General features: G+C 47.1%; 1 protein-coding gene and 1 pseudogene across 1 annotated transcript; both read right to left on the bottom strand.

Moving 5' to 3' along the window:
* Positions 1-14,554: 14,554 nt before the first annotated feature.
* LOC112128508 (destrin-like) lies at positions 14,555-15,155 on the bottom strand (annotated as a pseudogene).
* Positions 15,156-15,306: 151 nt separating this feature from the next.
* Positions 15,307-16,229, bottom strand: LOC100454961 (large ribosomal subunit protein eL13-like). Its single transcript, XM_054527911.2, has one exon. The coding sequence runs from the start codon at positions 15,821-15,823 to the stop codon at positions 15,386-15,388; it is 438 nt and encodes a 145-aa protein (XP_054383886.1). The 5' UTR covers positions 15,824-16,229; the 3' UTR covers positions 15,307-15,385.
* Positions 16,230-17,054: the final 825 nt, after the last annotated feature.

Raw genomic sequence — 17,054 nt, 5'->3', positions numbered from 1 at the left:
AAAAAAAAAATAGCTTTTGAGGGCTGGGTACAGTGGCTCACGCCTGTAATCCCAGCACTTTGTAAGGCTGAGGTGGGCTGATCATTTGAGTTCAGGAGTTTGAAACCAGCCTGGCCAAAATGGTGAAGCCCCTTCTCTACTGAAAATACAAAAATTGGCCAGGTGCAGTGGCTCACACCGTAATCCCAGCACTTGGGGAGGCTGAGGCGGGTGGATCACAAGGTCAGCAGTTCGAGACCAGTCTGGCCAACATGGCAAAACCCCATATCTACCCCCCCAAAAAAAAAATTAGCCGGGTGTGGTGGTGGCACATGCCTGTAACTCCAGCTACTGGGGAGGCTGAGGCAGGAGAATCGCTTGAACCCAGGAGGCAGAGATTGCAGTGAGCCGCGATCGCGCCACTGCACTCCAGCCTGGGTGACAGAGTAAGACTCTGTCTCAAAAAATAAATAAATAAATACAAATAAATTAGCTGGCATGGTGGCACATGCCTGTAATCCCAGCTACTCGCGTAGCTAATGTACGAGAATCTCTTGAACCTGAGAGACAGGGGTTGCAGTGAGCCAAGACTGCATCACTGCACTCCAGCCTGGATGACAGAGCAAGACCCTGTCTCAAAAAAAAAAAACAAACAAAAATCACATTATTCTAACTCTTCTAAAGATTGTTATTTTACGGTATATTCCCTTTTTTTTTTTGAGACAGTTTCTCTCTTGTCACCCAGGCTGGAGTGCAATGGCACAATCTCAGCTCACTGCAACCTCCGCCTCCTGGGTTCAAATGATTCTCCTGCCTCAGCCTCCCGAGTATCTGGGATTACAGGTGTGTGACACCACACCTGGCTAATTTTTGTATTTTTAGTAGAGATGGAGTTTCACCATGTTGGCCAGGCTGGTCTCGAACTCCTGACCTCAGGAGATCCGCCCGCCTTGGCCTCCCAAAGTGCTGGGATTACAGGCATGAGCCACCGCACCTGGCCAGTATTTTTTTTCTTTTTGAGACAGAGTCTCACTCTGTCACCAGGCTGGAGTGCAGTGGAGTGATCTCGGCTCACCACAACCTCCGACTCCCTAGTTCAAGTGATTCTCCTGCCTCTGCCTCCTGAGTAGCTGGGATTACAGGCACGCACCACCACACCCAGCTAATTTTCCTATTTTTAGCAGAGATGGGATTTCACCATGTTGGCCAGGATGGTCTCGATCTCCTGACCTCATGATCCGCCCGCCTCGGCCTCCCAAAGTGCTGGGATTACAGGCATGAGCCACCACTCCCAGCCCTGGCCAGTATATTCTTAAATATTACTGTTGAGCCATATATATGACAATGGTGGACTTTGATGAATATCTGCACATCTGTAGTAAAATGTGAAGCTATCTTCATTTTGTTGGTATGGTAAATTTTTAAATATCTCACTTTTTAAAAAAAGTTGGTTTGTGTGTTTTCTATGCTTACAAATTTTTCCATAGTACTATAGATCATTTTAGTGATGAAATTTGACCCTTTTGACAGAAAAACAGGTCAATGAGTTCCTTGGGATCAAGAAGGGGTTGACTTCTTGATCTTGATCTTGAGGGAACTGTTAGAGTGATTCTACAATTGTTCTATGTCTTGATTATGATATGACTATGTATTTGTCAGAGCTTATACTTAACAGGGTGAATTTTTTTTTTTTTTTTTTTTTTTTTTTTTGAGATGGAGTCTTGCTCTGTCACCCCAGCTGGAGTGAAATGGCACGATCTCGGCTCACTGCAACCTCTGCTTTCTGGGTTCAAGCAATTCTCGTGCCTTAGCCTCCCGAGTAGCTGGAATTACAAGCACGTGCCACCATACCCAGCTAATTTTTTTGTATTTTTAGTAGAGATGAGGTTTTGCTATGTTGGCCAGGCTGGTCTTGAACTCCTGGCCTCAAGTGATCCATCCACCTCCGCCTCCCAAAGTGCTAGGATTACAGGTGTGAGCCACCGCAACCAACCAACGGGGTGAATTTTACTGAATGTAAATTCATACTTCAATAAACATGACTTTAAAAACTTTTTAAAAATAGGTACATCATTATTATTATTTTTAGAGACAGGGTCTCACTGTGTCACTCAACCTGTAGTGCAGTGGCATGATCATAGCTCATTGCAGCCTTGGCCTCATGGCTCAAGCAATCCTCCCACTTCAGCCTCCTAAGTAGCTGAGACTGCAGGTGGCCCCACCATGCCCAGCTAATTTTTAACTTTTTTTGTAAAGATGGAGTCTCACTATGTTGCACAGACTGGTCTCGAACTCCTGGGCTCAAGCGATTCTCCTGCCTTGGCCTCCCAAAGTGCTGGGGTTACAGGCATAAGCCACCATGCCCAGCCAGCCAAGTGTAACTGTTAACTGATTATAGCTGTATAACAAATTATCTCAAAACGTAGCAGCTTAAAACAGCAAAATGTATTATCTCAGTTTCTCAGGAATCCAAGAGTGGCCCAGGTGAGTTGCAGTCAAACGGCTGGCTGGAGCTGCAGTTATCTGAAGGCTTGGCTGGGGCTGAAGGATTTGCTTCCAAGATGGCTTACTCACATGGTTGTTGGCAAGACAGTTCCTTACCATCTGGACTTCTCCATAGGGCCTGAGTGCCCTCATAACATGGCAGCTGGCTTCCCCCAGAGCAAGTGATCCAAGAGAGAAAGAGACCAAGATGAAAGCCACTCTGCCTTTAACTGAGTCTCCAAAGTCACATACCATCACTTCCACTTTATGCTATTCTTTAGACGCCAGTCACTAAGTCCAGCCCACACTCAAGTGGAGGGGAATTAGGCTCACCTCTTGAAAGGAAGAGTATCACAGAATTCGTGGACATATTTTTAAACCACCACACAGACACATTAACTTCTTGTCTCTTATACATGTTGAAAATATTTTCCTACTTTGTCATTTCACTTTGCTTATAGAGTGTCACCTTACAGAAATTTCACATTTGTGGGTAGTCCAAACTGCCAGTCTCTTGCATAAGGCTTCTGAACTGTGGCTCTGGTTCAGAAAAGCCTTTTTCACCCCTAAGGTTATGAAAATATTCTCTTGACTATTTTGATGGTAATTAAATATTTTTCGGTCTTTATTACATCTAGAATAGGTTGGTACATAGTGTGAGGTAGGGGAGCCAAAAGGGGAGCCAATTTTTTTCTACATCATTTATTGATTTATCCCATCCTTCTCCACTGATTTGAAATGCCATCTTTATCATATATATGGGTTTTATTCCTGGACTCTATTATCTTCCATTGATCTCTGTGTCTATTTCTGCTGTAGTATCATACTGTCATAACTATTGATTTTAGTACTGATTTTTCTCTATCATATATCCTGCCACTTTATTATTTCTTTGTTTTTTTGTTTTTTGTTTTTTTTGAGACAGGGTCTTTTTTGTTTTTTGTTTTAAGACAGAGTCTCACTCTGTCGCCCAGGCTGGAGCACAGTGGTGCAATCTCGGCTCACTGCAACCTCTGCTCCCGTCAAGCGATTCTCGTGCCTCAGCCTCCTGAGTAGTTGGGATTACAGGCGCGCACCACCTTGGCCAGCTTTTTAGTAGTAGTAGTAGCAGTAGTAGTAGATTTGGGGTTTTGCCATGTTGGCCAGGCTAATCTCAAACTCCTGGGCTCAAGCAATCCACCTGCCTCAGCCTCTCAAAGTGTTGGGATTACAGGCATTAGCCACCACCCCTGGCCTGAGAAGGAGTCTTGCTTTGTCACTCAAACTGGAGTGCAGTTTGGGAACATGGCTCATTGCAGCCTCAAACTCCTGGGCTCAAGTAATGCCTTGGCCTCCCAAGTAACTAGAATCACCTAGTTACTGGGCATGCCACCATGCCCGGATAATTAATTTTTAAAATTGTTTTGTAGAGATAGGGTCTCACTGTGTTCCCTCGGCTACTCGCCAATTCCTGGGCTCAAGAGATCCTCCTGCCTCAGCCTTCCAAAATGCTGGGATTACAGGCATGAACCACCATGCCCGGCCCTCTTCTTTTTATTTTTTTTTTGAGACGAAGTCTCGCTCTTGGCCCCCAGGCTGGAGTGCAATGGCGCGATCTCGGCTCACTGCAACCTCCGCCTCCCGGGTTCAAGCGATTCTCCTGCCTCAGCCTCCCGAGTAGCTGGGATTACAGGTGCTCACCACCATGCCCAGCTACTTTTTGTATTTTTAGTAGAAACGGGGTTTCACCATGTTGGCCAGGCTGGTCTCGAACTCCTGACCTCAGGTGATTCGCTCGCCTCAGCCTCCCAAAGTGCTGGGATTACAGCCGTGAGCCACCGCGCCCGACCCAGGCCTTCTTTTCCTTTAGAAACAGAGTCTTGGTCTGTCACTCAAGCTGGAGTGCAGTGGTGTGATCACGGCTCACTGCAGCCTGGACAACCCAAGCTCAACCAATCCTCCTACCTCAGCCTCCCAAGTAGCTGGGACTACAAGCACACACCACCATGCATGGGTAATTTGTGTGTGTGTGTGTCTCTGTGTGTGTTTTGTAGAGACGAGGTTTTGCCATGTTGCCCAGGCTAGTCTTGAGTTCCTGGGCTCAAGCTATCTGTCTGCTTCAGCCTCCTAAAGTGCTGGGACTACAGGCATGAGCCACTGCACCCAGCCCACCTTATTGTTTCTAATAATAGAATAGACTATTGGATAGAAAGAAGTAGAAAAACTCAATAAATTCTAAAATGTTACTTTAAATTCTTAAAATAGATAGCAAATGCATATATATGCTATATATCTAGCATATGATTCAGTGAAGATAGAAGAATCTTGAAAGTTTAGGAAGCTGAAGATGATAAGTGTATGGAGTAAGGAGGTAGGGATGGAGAGGAAGACTCAACAAGACTCAGCAACTGAAAGGACATAGGACATGGAGAAGATGAATATATCCAACTAGTTAGTGGTAATGGAACACTGTATTACTCTGTTTCCACACTCCTATAAAGAACTGCCCAAGACTGGGTAATTTATAAAGAAAAGAGGTTTAACTGAGTCACAGTTCTGCATGGCTGGGGAGGCCTCAGGAACTTTGCAATCATGGCAAAAGGAGAAGCAGGCATGTCTTACATGGTGGCAGGCGAGAGACAGTGTGAAGGAGGAACTGTCAAACACTTAGAAAACCATCAGATCTCATGAGAACTCACTCACTATCACAAGAACAACATGGGGGAAACCGCCCCCAAGATCCAGTCACCTCCCACCAGGTCCCTCCCTAGATGTGGGGATTACGGGGATTACAATTTGAGATCAAATTTGGGTAGGGACACAGAGCCAAACCCTATCAAACATCCTCATAGAGATGTCCATTAGGCCACTGGAGACAGGCAGCTAGAGCTGAGTCTCAAAGTTGGCTGATCTTTCAGCTCTACCATGTCTTCCAGGACTGCAGTCCACAGTGATGACTTCTCCTGTAACTGAGTCTTCCCAGTGTCATCTGATGGCTGCACATAGCTAACAGAGACTCAAGTGGGACCACTGACTCCTTTCTTACTGCTGTCTCATAAGAGCAAGGAACCATCCACTTTCCAGAAGCCTCCTGATTTATTTTTATGTGAGATAATAAATGTCCATATGAAATGCCCTTTAATACCATTTCCTCAGAATTTTTATGACTTAATGGAAAGTTTTTTTGTTTTTTGTTTTTTTGAGACAGAGTCTTGCTCTGTCACCTAGGCTAGAGTACAGTGGAGCAATCTCGGCTTACTGCAAACCTCTGCCTCCTGGGTTCAAGCGATTTTTCTGCCTCAACCTTCCAAGTAGCTGGGATTACAGGCGTTCACCACCACACCCAGCTAATTTTTTGTATTTTTTGTAGAGACAGGGTTTCACCATGTTGGTCAGGCTGGTCTTGAACCCCTGGCCTCAGGTGATCTGCCTGCTTTGGCCTCCCAAAGTGCTGGGATTACAGGTGTGAGCCACCGTGCCTGGCCAATGCAAAGTATCTTGATACACTGCTCCTTGCAAATCACTGATACTCAAAAGGCTTTCTTTGTATATCTACTAGCCATAGAGTTTGCAAAACCAGATGTATGTTTGTTTGTGTGTGCATGTGTGTGTGTCCCATTTTTCATATTCAAATTATTATTATTGAGATGGAGTCTCACTCTGACGCCCAGGCTAGAGTGCAGTGGCATGATCTTGGCTCACTGCAACCTCTGCCTCCCAGTTCAAGCGATTCTCGTGCCTCAGCCTCCCAAGTAGCTGAGATTACAGGTGACCGCCACCATACCCAGCTAATTTTTGTATTTTTAGTAGAGATGGGGTTTCACCAGGTTGGCCAGACTGGTCTCGAACTCCTGACTTCAAGTGATCTGCCCACTTCGGCCTCCCAAAGTGTTGGGATTACAGGTGTGAGCCACCACGCGGCCACATTCAAATTATACTCTCAAGATTCTGGTCGGGTGCGGTGGCTCATGCCTGTAATCCCAGCACTTTGGGCTGCCGAGGCAGGTGGATCACCAGAGGTCAGGAGTTGGAGACCAGACTAGCCAACATGGAGAAACCCCATCTCTACTAAAAATACAAAAATTATTGGGGTGTGGTGGCGCATGCCTATAATCCCAGCTACTAGGGAGGCTGAGGCAGAAGAATAGCTTGAACCCAGGAGGCACAGGTTCCAGTGAGCTGAGATTGCACCACTGAACTCCAGCCTGGGCAACAGAGCAAGAATCTGTCTCAAAAAAAACAAAAACAAAAACAAAACAAAAAAAACAAAAAAAAACATGTCATTCTCTTGCCTCAGCCTCCCGAGTAGCTGGGACTACAGGCACCCGCCACCATACCGGGGTAATTTTTTGTATTTTTAGTAGAGATGGGGTTTCACCATGTTAGCCAGGATGGTCTTAATCTCCCGACCTTGTGATCCATCTGCCTTGGCCTCCCAAAGTGCTGGAATTACAAACGTGAGCCACCGCATCCAGCCTTTTTTTTTTTTTTTTTGAGATGGAGTTACTTTGTCATCCAAGCTGGAGTGCAGTGGCACGATCTCAGTTCACTACAACCTCCGCCTTCCAGGTTCAAGCAATTCTCCTCCCTCAGCCTCCTGAGTAGCTGGGATTACAGGCACCTGCCACCACGCCCGGGTTGTTTTTGTATTTTTGGTAGAGATAGGGTTTTGCCATGTTGGCCAGGCTGATCTTGAACTCCTATCCTCAGGTGATCTGCCCGCCTTGGCCTCCCAAAGTGCTGGGATTACAGGCGTAAGCCACCACACCCAGCCATGAATCCCAAATTTCTATCTCCAACCGAGAACTTTTTTCTGAGCCCCAGGCTCATACATCTAACCTCCCACTTCATTTCTCCATTTACATAAGGCACAGACATCTCAAACTCAACATGTCCAAAACCAAATTCTCAATCTTTTCCTCTAACTTTGCTTTTATTTATTTATTTTTTATTTATTTATTTGTTTATTTTCTGAGATGGAGTCTTGCTCTGGTCACCCAGGCTGGAGTGCAGTGGCCTGATCTCGGCTTACTGCAACCTCCACCTCCCGGGTTCAAGCAATTCTCCTGCGTCAGCCTCCCAAGTAGCTGGGACTACAGGCGCATGCCACCACACCTGGCTAATTTTTGTATTTTTAGTAGAGACCGGGTTTCACTATGTTGGCCAGGCTGGTCTTGAACTCCTGACCTCAGGTGATCTGCCCACCTCGGCCTCCCAAAGTGCTGGGATTACAGGCATGAGCCACTGCGCCCAGCCTGCTTTTCTTTAGTGTTACCTGTATCACTTTCGGATGCTCAAATCAAAATCTTTGGGTCATCCTTGCAGAACTGCCAAACAGAACTTTTTCTTGTTTTCTTTTTCTTTTTTTTTTTTTTTTTTTGCAACAAGGTCTCACTCTGTTACTCAGGCTGGAGTGCAGTGGCACAATCATGGCTCACTGCAGCCTTGACATCCTAGACTCAAGTGATCCTCCTGCCTGAGCCTCCCAAGTAGCTAGGACTACAGACATGCACCAACACGCCTGGCTAGTTTTTTTGTAGCGGTGGGAGTCTCCCTATGTTGCCCAGGCTGGTCTCAATCTCCTGTCCTCAAGGGATCCCACCGCCTTGGCCTCCCAAAGTGCTAGGATTATAGGCATGAGCAACTTGCACTTGGCCTCCAATAGATCTTGAGTTCTTCAGTTTCACTCTGCACCCTACTGCCTGGCACAGTGTCTAGCACACAGTAAATGTTCAATAAATACTTTTTTTCTTTTTGAGACAGGGTCTCACTCTGTCACCCAGGCTCAACTGTAATAGTGAGATCACAGTTCACTGCAGCCTGGACCTCTCAGGCTCAAGCAGTCCTCCCACCTCAACCCCCAGGGTAGCTGGTATTACAGGAGTGAGCCACTATGCCTGGCCTAAATGTGCTTTTTCAAAAAAGTAATCAAGAGCACCCTCCCCTCAATTTGGATTTGCCCTTACAGATAAAATCCCCTTACCTCCCTCCACTTTGAGAATCACTGCTAAGTAGTGAACAAGTGACAAGCCTCGAATATACCCTGTTAGCATTAACTAGCAAGAAACAGAGGCTCGGAAGGATGTCAAAAGGAAAACTAGGGCCAGGCGTGGTGGCTCACGCCTGTAATCCCAGCGCTTTGGGAGGCTGAGGCGGGCAGATCACCTGAGGTCAGGAGTTCGAGACCAACCTGACCAACATGGTGAAATCCCGTCTCTACTAAAAATACAAAATGAGCTGGGTGTGGTGGCACATGCCTGTAATCCCAGCTACTCGGGAGGCTGAGGCAACAGAATCGCTTGAACCTGGGAGGTGGAAGTTTCAGTGAGCCAAGTTCACGCCACTGCACACCAGCCTGGGCGTCTGAATGAGACTGTCTCAAAAAAAAAAAAAAAAAAAGGAAAACTAGGAAAAATTGAGTATTTTTAAAAATAGCAAGGATAGACAAAAGAGCATTTACCTTTGTAACAGGTGTGCTACTTTACGCTGCAGTTTCTTTCTCCTCTTTTTGAAACGGTCTTGCTATGTCACCCATCCTCCTAGAGTATTCACAGGCGCGATCATAGCTCACTGCAGCCTCGACCTCCAGGGCTCAAGCAATCCTCCCGCCCTAGCCTCCTGAGTAGCTGGGACCACAGGCATGAGCCATCGACCCAGCTACCATACAGTTTCTAATACAACCCGGGCGTCTCCCACTTCTGACCTCCCTCCTTGGGGAGAACAAAATGATTCTCTCCCAGTGGAGAGCCCCTAGACATAACCACCACGATAGAAGAAAGAGGGATGGGGAAAGAAACATTTTGAGGGCTGATGCAATGGAACCCTTTAAAATGTAAAGAACTTTAGTAGGTAAGCCTCAATTAGGAAATTTCCCACAAGCACTCAGTCTATTCCATTCTCTTCTGGAACCTGGGCTAGAGACGCCCTCAGCAGCCAGTTTAGCGGCCCTCGCCGCCAAGCATGGACTTTCAGCCTCGGGCCCTAGTTTCCGCCCTGGGATCTCTGTTCCGGGCCAGAATGTTCCACGCGTGAACGTCAGTGCTGGGGCCGGGGAAGAGATTGGCGGGGACGAGAGCTGCAGTTCACGGGAAAGCCCTATGGCGGGCTCCAGTTTCTGCAGCGACTAACGCGTGAACTGCTGGGAAGAGGTCCCGCGACGCGTGCGGCCGCTGTGGGGCGCACGCGAGGCACTCGGACCGCCCGCCTGCTGCGCGCCCGCTCACATGACCGCCGCCCGGCGTCAGTCAGCGTCTGCCCCGCCCCCTGCCGCGAGCTTTGCTGTGGTTACGCAACTAACACCTGGGCGGCTGCGCGGGGCGGGGCATTGGCGCTGGGCGGAGAGGAGCGAGGCGACGATGAGAGGCGGGACGGAGCGTTGCCGCTGGGCGGGGCGGCGACCGAGAATCCTGGTTTAAAAAATTTTTTGCTGTGTCATTTGCCATTTCCTCCCCGCTAGTGGGCAGGGGGAGCCTCTTCGGAGTTGGATCGTGACTTTGCCATTTTCCAGTTCTGTAGTCTCGGACGAAGCGTTTAACTTCTCTAAGCCTCAGTTTACGAATCTAAAAATTGGTTTATCTTTGTTGTGAGGATTAAAGGAAATGTGGAGTTTCATCGCAGATTCATTCAACAATGCTCAGATTAAATAGAGCAGAGTGGGGCCAGGCCCCATTCCGTGCGAGTGTAAGATGGGAGACTATGTTCTCTTGGTCCCAGTTCTGAGCCCTTGGTGTGTATCTTGTGACGCTGACAGCGATTCTACTGTTTTATGTCTTAAACTAGATTGTAGTGTTTTAAGATACTTCCTTTCTGTATAACATGATCCATCTGAAAGGCCATCAAGCCCTTCTTTAGGCACTCAACCGAGGAAACAATTCCCTTCCATGCTAGCATACAAGTCTATCTCCAAAGTGGAAAAAAAAAAATACGGCCTCAAAAAATCTGTACATTCAATCAAGATTCAAAAAATGTGTGAAGCGAGGTCAGCAGATTCTCCTACAGCTGCTAAAGTGACAACGAAGATATGTGGTTAATGAAAATGGCAGGCCGGGCGCGGTGGCTCACGCCTGGAATTCCAGCACTTTAGGAGGCCGAGGTGGGTGGATCACCTGAGGTCAGGAGTTCGAGACCATCCTGGCTAACACAGTGAAAACCCGTCTCTACTAAAAATGCAAAAATTAGCCGGGTGTGGTGACGGACACCTGTAATCCCAGCTACTCAGGAGGCTGAGGCAAGAGTATCACTTGAACCCAGGAGGCGGAGGTTGCAGTGAGCCGAGATTGCCCCATTGCACTCCAGCTTGGGCAACAAGAGTGAAACTCCGTCTCAAAAAAAAAAGAAAAAAGAAAATGGAAAGGCCACTAAACATTACTGAAAGACAAGAACCAGAAATATGTGTCTGGGCCAGGTGCGGTGGCTCAGGCCTATAATCCCAGCCCTTTGGGAGGGCAAGACCAGAAGCTAATCCTCTTGAAGCCAGGGGTTGTAGGCTGCAGTGAGATATGATTGCACCACTGCACTCCAGCCTGGACAACAGAGCAAGACCCTGCCTCTATATATTAAAAAGAAAGAAAACCAAAAAGAAATACGTACCTTACAATGGCAAGACGTGGCAAAAAAAGAGAAGAAGAAACTCTTCATCTCAAGTCATAGTTCAAACCTCCTACTAGAGAAGTCAGCCTTTGGATGGAAAGATTTCAAAACCAGCCAAGGATGGCATAATGATTTTAGAAGCCATTTAAACCTCAAAAACACACAAACTATTGATGAGATGTGTCTGTAGAGGAGCAGACAGCACCACTCACTCAGAGCTATTAGAAAGGTTTATTGGCATAGGCCGGGCACGGTGGCTCACGCCTGTAATCCCAGCACTTTGGGAGGCCAAGGCAGGCAGATCATGAGGTCAGGAGTTCAAGACCAGCCTGGCCGACATGGTGAAATGCCATCTCTACTAATAATACAAAAATTAGCCAGGCATGGTGATGGGCACCTATAATCCTGGCTACTCGGAGGCTGAGGCAGAAGAATTGCTTGAACCCAGGAGGCAGAGGTTGCAGTGAGTCAAGATCGTGCCACTGCACTCCAGCCTGGGCAACAGAGCAAGACTCCATCTCAAAAAAAAAAAAATTTACTGGTGAAAAGGCCATTCCAGAATACCATGAGGTTGGTGGTTGGTATCTTCTGGGGAAAGATGCCTAACTGCATTTAATATTTCCAAACTAGAAACACAAGTCCCTGGTTTGAAAGCAACTCATGATCTTGTGAATGCTATTCCCCTCCACCCTTTGCCCTTGCCCCCAAGTGCAGTGGCAGTGTAGTTCTACAGGGCTGTCATTCTACAAATCCTGGTGCCCTTTAAAAACAAACAAAGAAACAAACAAACAAACAAAAAACAGCAGTACGGTGGCTCACTCCTGTAATCCCAGCCTTTGGGAGGCTGAGACAGGCAGAGCACTTGAGGTCAGGAGTTCAAGACAGCCTGGCCAACACGGTGAAACCCCATCTCTATTAAAAATACAAAAATTAGCCAGGCGTGGTGGCTCACCCCTGTAATCCCAGCTACTCGGGAGGCAGAGACAGAATTGCTTGAACCTGGGAGGGAGAGTTTGCAGTGAGCAGAGATCGGGCCACTTTACTCCAGCCGGGGCTACAAAGCAAGACTCTCTCATAAAAAAAAAAAACAAACCTGCCTGTGCTCTAGCAATCAAATGCAAAGTCCCGGGTGACTGTAGTACTTTCCCTGATTCAGTTTCAAATATCTTCATTCTAGAAGTCAAGCAGGACCTCAAAGACAAAAAATTTGGCTTTGTGCTGCAGGACACAACAATACCACACTGATGTACCACACACTTTATGAATGTGCACATAAAGGCATTGAATGAAGTTTTCCTGTCCCAACATTACTCCATCCTTCACTCTGCTGATCTAAGCATTATTTGCTGTTTCAAAGCCACATACATTAGGTTGAGATTCTCCCTTGACTCCCAGAGCCATGGATGCTGACCCTAATCTTAATGTGGTAAAGATCTGAAAGTCCTTCCATATTGCTAGTTGCATCATTTCTATTTAAACAGGCAACGGGAGGCCAGGTGTGGTGTCTCGCGCCTGTAATCCCAGCACTTTGGGAGGCTGCAGATCCCTTGAGTCCAAGAGTTCAAGACCAGCCTGGGCAACATGGCAAGACCTCATCTCCACAAAAAATTAGCTAAACGTGGTGGTGCGCACCTATAGTCCCAGATACTCAGGAGGTGGAGGCAGGAGGATCACCTGTGCCTGGGAAAGTCGAGGCTGCAGTGAGCCGTGATCATGCTACTGCACTCCAGCCTGGGCGATACAGCAAGACCCTGTCTCAATAAATAAATAAATAAACAAACAGGTAATGGAAGCAATGAAGCCTGACAGTCAATGCATGTGGAAAGAATGTGTTCATAATTTTAAGGGTTTCTTTCCCTTTTTTTTTGGTTTTTTGAGACGGAGTCTTGCTCTGTCGCCTAGACTGGAGTGCAGTGGTGTGATCTCGGCTCACTGCAACCTCCACCTCCTAGGTTCAAGCAATTCGCCTGACTCACCTTCCCAAGTAGCTGGGATTACAGGCATGTGCCACCATGCCTGGCTAATTTTTGTATTATTAGTAGAGATATTGTTTTGTATTATTAGTATTATTTCACCATGTTGGCCAGGCTGGTCTTGAACTCCTGACCTCAACTGCTACACCCACCTCGGCCTCCTAAAGTGCTGAGATTATAGTCGTGAGCCGCCACGCCTGGCCAAGGGTTTCTATTGACAAAGAAGTGAAACTCATTGTGCAAGTCACCTAGCAAGTGGATCATGATGGCTTTGTTTATACATCATTGAGGAAGAAAGTAAAGAACTTCTTGGCCTGGCCAGGTATGGTGGCTCATGCCAGTAATCTCAGCACTTTGAGGGACTGAAGCCGAGGATCCCTTGATCATAGCTTAAGGTGAGTGAGCTATTTTGCCACTGCACTGCAGCCTGTGGGACAGAGTAAGTCCCAGTCTCTAAAATATAAGGAAACAATCATAAAAATAAAGAAGTTTTTGAGAGCCACAGAGAAACACAAATAAAAAATCTTGAGGAACTGATAAAATCACCCTCAGGAGAAAAGGAAAAGACCAATCTAAAGCTTCGTAAATTTACTGAAGTGTTTCATGCTGCAAAATATCTGAATAATTTTTTTTTTTTTTGCATTATTGCTGATATGTTACAAGTCATCTTTTTTTTTTTTTTTTTTTTGAGACAAGAGTCTTGCTGTGTCGCCCAGTTTGGAGTTCAGTGGCACAATCTCGGCTCACTGCAACCTCTGCCTCCCGGCGTCAAGCAATTCTCCTGCCTCAGCCTCCCTCGTAGCCAGGACTGCAGGCACACGCCACCATTCCTGGCTAATTTTTTGTATTTTTAAAGTAGAGATGGGGTTTCACCATGATGCCCAGGCTGGTCTTGGACTCCTGAGCTCAAACAATCCACCCACCTTCGCCTCCCAAAGTGCTAGAATTACAGGCGTGAGCCACCGCGTCTGGCTATTTTCTTTTCTTTCTTTTTTTTTTTAAAAAAAAAAACAACTTTAGACTTTAGATATATTTAGGGCTGTTTGCATATGTTTATAGAGTATTTCGTTTACTCTAAAAGATCACAAGACAGCTCCCCTCAGTGAGACCCTGGCCTAAATACATTTGCTGTGTTTATATAGCAAGAGGATAACATTAAACGTGGAAGCTTTCAATTTGTGGCACTGAATGATGATCTACACAGGGCATCCTTCAAAGGCTACAATTAAGGATCTACTGGCCAGGCGCGGTGGCTCACACCTGTAATCCCAGCACTTTGGGAGGCCAAGGAGGGCGAATCACGAGGTCAGGAGTTCGAGACCAGCCTGACCAATATGGTGAAACCCTGACTCTACTAAGAATACAAAAATTAGCCAGGTGTGGTGTCACACGCCTATAATCCCAGCTACTCAGGAGGCTGAGGCAGGAAAATCGCTTGAACCTGGGAGGCAGAGGTTGCAGTGAGCCGAGATCTCGTCACTGCACTCCAGCCTGGGTGACAGATCAAGACTCCATCTCAAAAAAAACCAAAAAGCAAAAAAAAAAAAGGATCCACCTAACTTTTCAGCAATACAAGCCCGACTGAGATCTTCTGGTCTGTTTGTTTGCCATTCATGTTTTATGCCTTGAAATTTCTTTTTGATTGCATCCTTGGAGCTTGTATAGATCATTTTACTTTTCAGAGGTGCTAGTTCTGATGCCCACAAGAAAACATCAATTCTTCTGGATTCTTTTGTTTCAAAGCTTGCATCATACAAAGCATAGCGACAATCTTTTTCAGGAAGAATTCCCACAAAATGCTTGAAAGGCTCAGCTATAGTTACACCAACATCTCCAACCAAGATCTCTTTCCAACATGTCCAACCAAGATCTCTTTGCCTTTTACATGATGCACTTTTTGTCTGCACTGAGACAAAAAAATGACAGCCTTTGTTCTTTTCTTGATTTCTTCTGGTGTGGAGCATTTACGAACTCTCATGTCATAAAAAATGCGACATACATCATCAGCAACTTACACTCCTGAGGCACGTTGTTCAGAGTTCTGCTCTTCCGAGCTTCCAGTCTTTACATTCAATTTCCTATCTCACATCTCCAGTTGTATGTCTCAAAGCATCTGATGCACAACAGGTCATCTTCGCCCGCCACCACAGGGACACGGGGGAGGAACTGGCGGGTAGTGAATCCGGGCAGCGTCCTCCTCATGGCTGTGGGACCGAGAGACGCAGCGCGGAGCTGATGCAGCGGCTCGAGCCTACCCCTGTTTTTTGTTTTTTTTTAAACATCCTCTTCTACAGCTTCCTTGGCTCTTTGTGCCTACATGCCGAAGAGCTGGGCATTTGCAGGGGCCATACAGAGACTAGCAAGGCCTGGAAGTTTTCCTCCTAGTCAGTGATGACGCTGGCTTTCTCCTTCTTGTAGACATTGCCAATGGGCATTTCTGGTCCTGTCAGCTGAGTATCCAGTTCGAGTTCTTCAGCAGAACTGTCTCCCTTCTTGGGGGCCAAGGGCTTCCTGGGGAAGAGGATGAGCGAGGAGCAGTACTCCTTCAGCCTCTGCACCTTGGCCTGCAGGGCCTCAGTGGACTGGTCCCTCCTCCTTGTATCCTCAGAGATGTCAATGGTCTGGGCCACCTTCTTGTGAATGCCAGCCACCCTTAACTCCTCCAAGCTGAGGCCCCTGCCAGCTCGTGCTTTGTAGTGATGCCTCAGCATGGGGCACCTTACTATGGGTGGATGGGCCCATATGAGTGGGCCATGCAGCCTGCTTTTGCTGGACAGCTTGCTTCTGCAGATCTGCCCCATGGGCTGGCTGAGCCACATGGCCGCACCACTGCCAGTCCTTGTGGAAGTCGGGCTTCAGGATCATGCCATTCTGGCTGGGTGCCCTGGCTCCCTACAGCCAAGGGGATAGCGAAAGAGAGGAGGGGAGCAAGTGAGGGACCACCCACGGCCATGTGCACCCACCTGGCCACTGCCACCGCCCTAGTCCTCCAGCCTGGCCACGCCCACAGAGCCTGGTCTGGCCAGAGGCCTTCGACGATGAAGAGGCCCCAGCTTGGGCCAAGGTCCCTTCATGGCTCCGTTGGTGACAATGCTAGGCCTAAGGCGGTGGACAGAGCCCGATGACCCCCGACAGTGCTGGAACTCTGAATGATTTAATTTCTGAATAAAATGTCCCTATGGAAAGAAATCGGAAAATTGCATGTGGTTAAATCTATATGTTGTAATCCCTTATTACCCAGCAATTCTGCACATAGGTTTGCACCCAAGAAAAATGCATGCCTAGCTCCACCAAAGACTTGTGAAAAAAGTTCTCTGAAAAGGAATTTGGTTTTGTTTTGTTTATTAGTTTGTCTGTTTTAAAAGACAGGGTCTTACTCTGTTGCCCAGTCTGTAGTGCAGTGGCACATTCGCAGCCCCTGCAGCCTTGAACTCCTGGGCTCAAGCAATCCTCTCACCTCGGCATCCTGAGTAGCTAGGACTACAGGTGTGCACCATCACACCCAACTAATTAAAAAATTTTTTTATTGGCCGGGCCCGGTGGCTCATGCCTATAATCCCAGCAGTTTGGGAGGCCAAGGCGGGTGAATCACCTGAGATCGGGAGTTCGAGACCAGTCTGACCAACATGGAGAAACCCTGTTTGTACTAAAAATACAAAATTAGCTGGGCATGGTGGTGCATGCCAGTAATCCCAGCTACTCGGGAGGCTGAGGCAGGAGAACCACTTGAACCCGGGAGGCGGAGGTTGCAGCGAGCCGAGATAGCGCCATTGCACTCCAGCCTGGGCAAGAGAAAAAAAAAAATTATTTACTAAGGAGGTCTCGATATACTACCTAGGCTAGTCTCCAACTCCTGGCCTCAATTGATCTTCCCATCTCAGTTTCCCAAAATACTGGGATCACAGGCTGTAAAAGAATTCAGAGGAAAGAGACTTTATTCCAGTGAACAGTGTGTAAAGCAGCAGCATTCCCCAATTTGGAGATTTTTTTTTTTTCCAAAAATTAAAGCTCTCCTTTGTTTTTCTTCTGCAGGCCTCATGGTCTTTTGTT

The sequence above is a fragment of the Pongo abelii genome, chromosome 10, assembly GCF_028885655.2.
Source record: "Pongo abelii isolate AG06213 chromosome 10, NHGRI_mPonAbe1-v2.0_pri, whole genome shotgun sequence".
NCBI lineage: Eukaryota > Metazoa > Chordata > Mammalia > Primates > Hominidae > Pongo > Pongo abelii.
The sequence above is the reverse complement of the archived record's forward strand: the minus strand, read 5'-3'. Positions and strand labels throughout refer to the sequence as shown.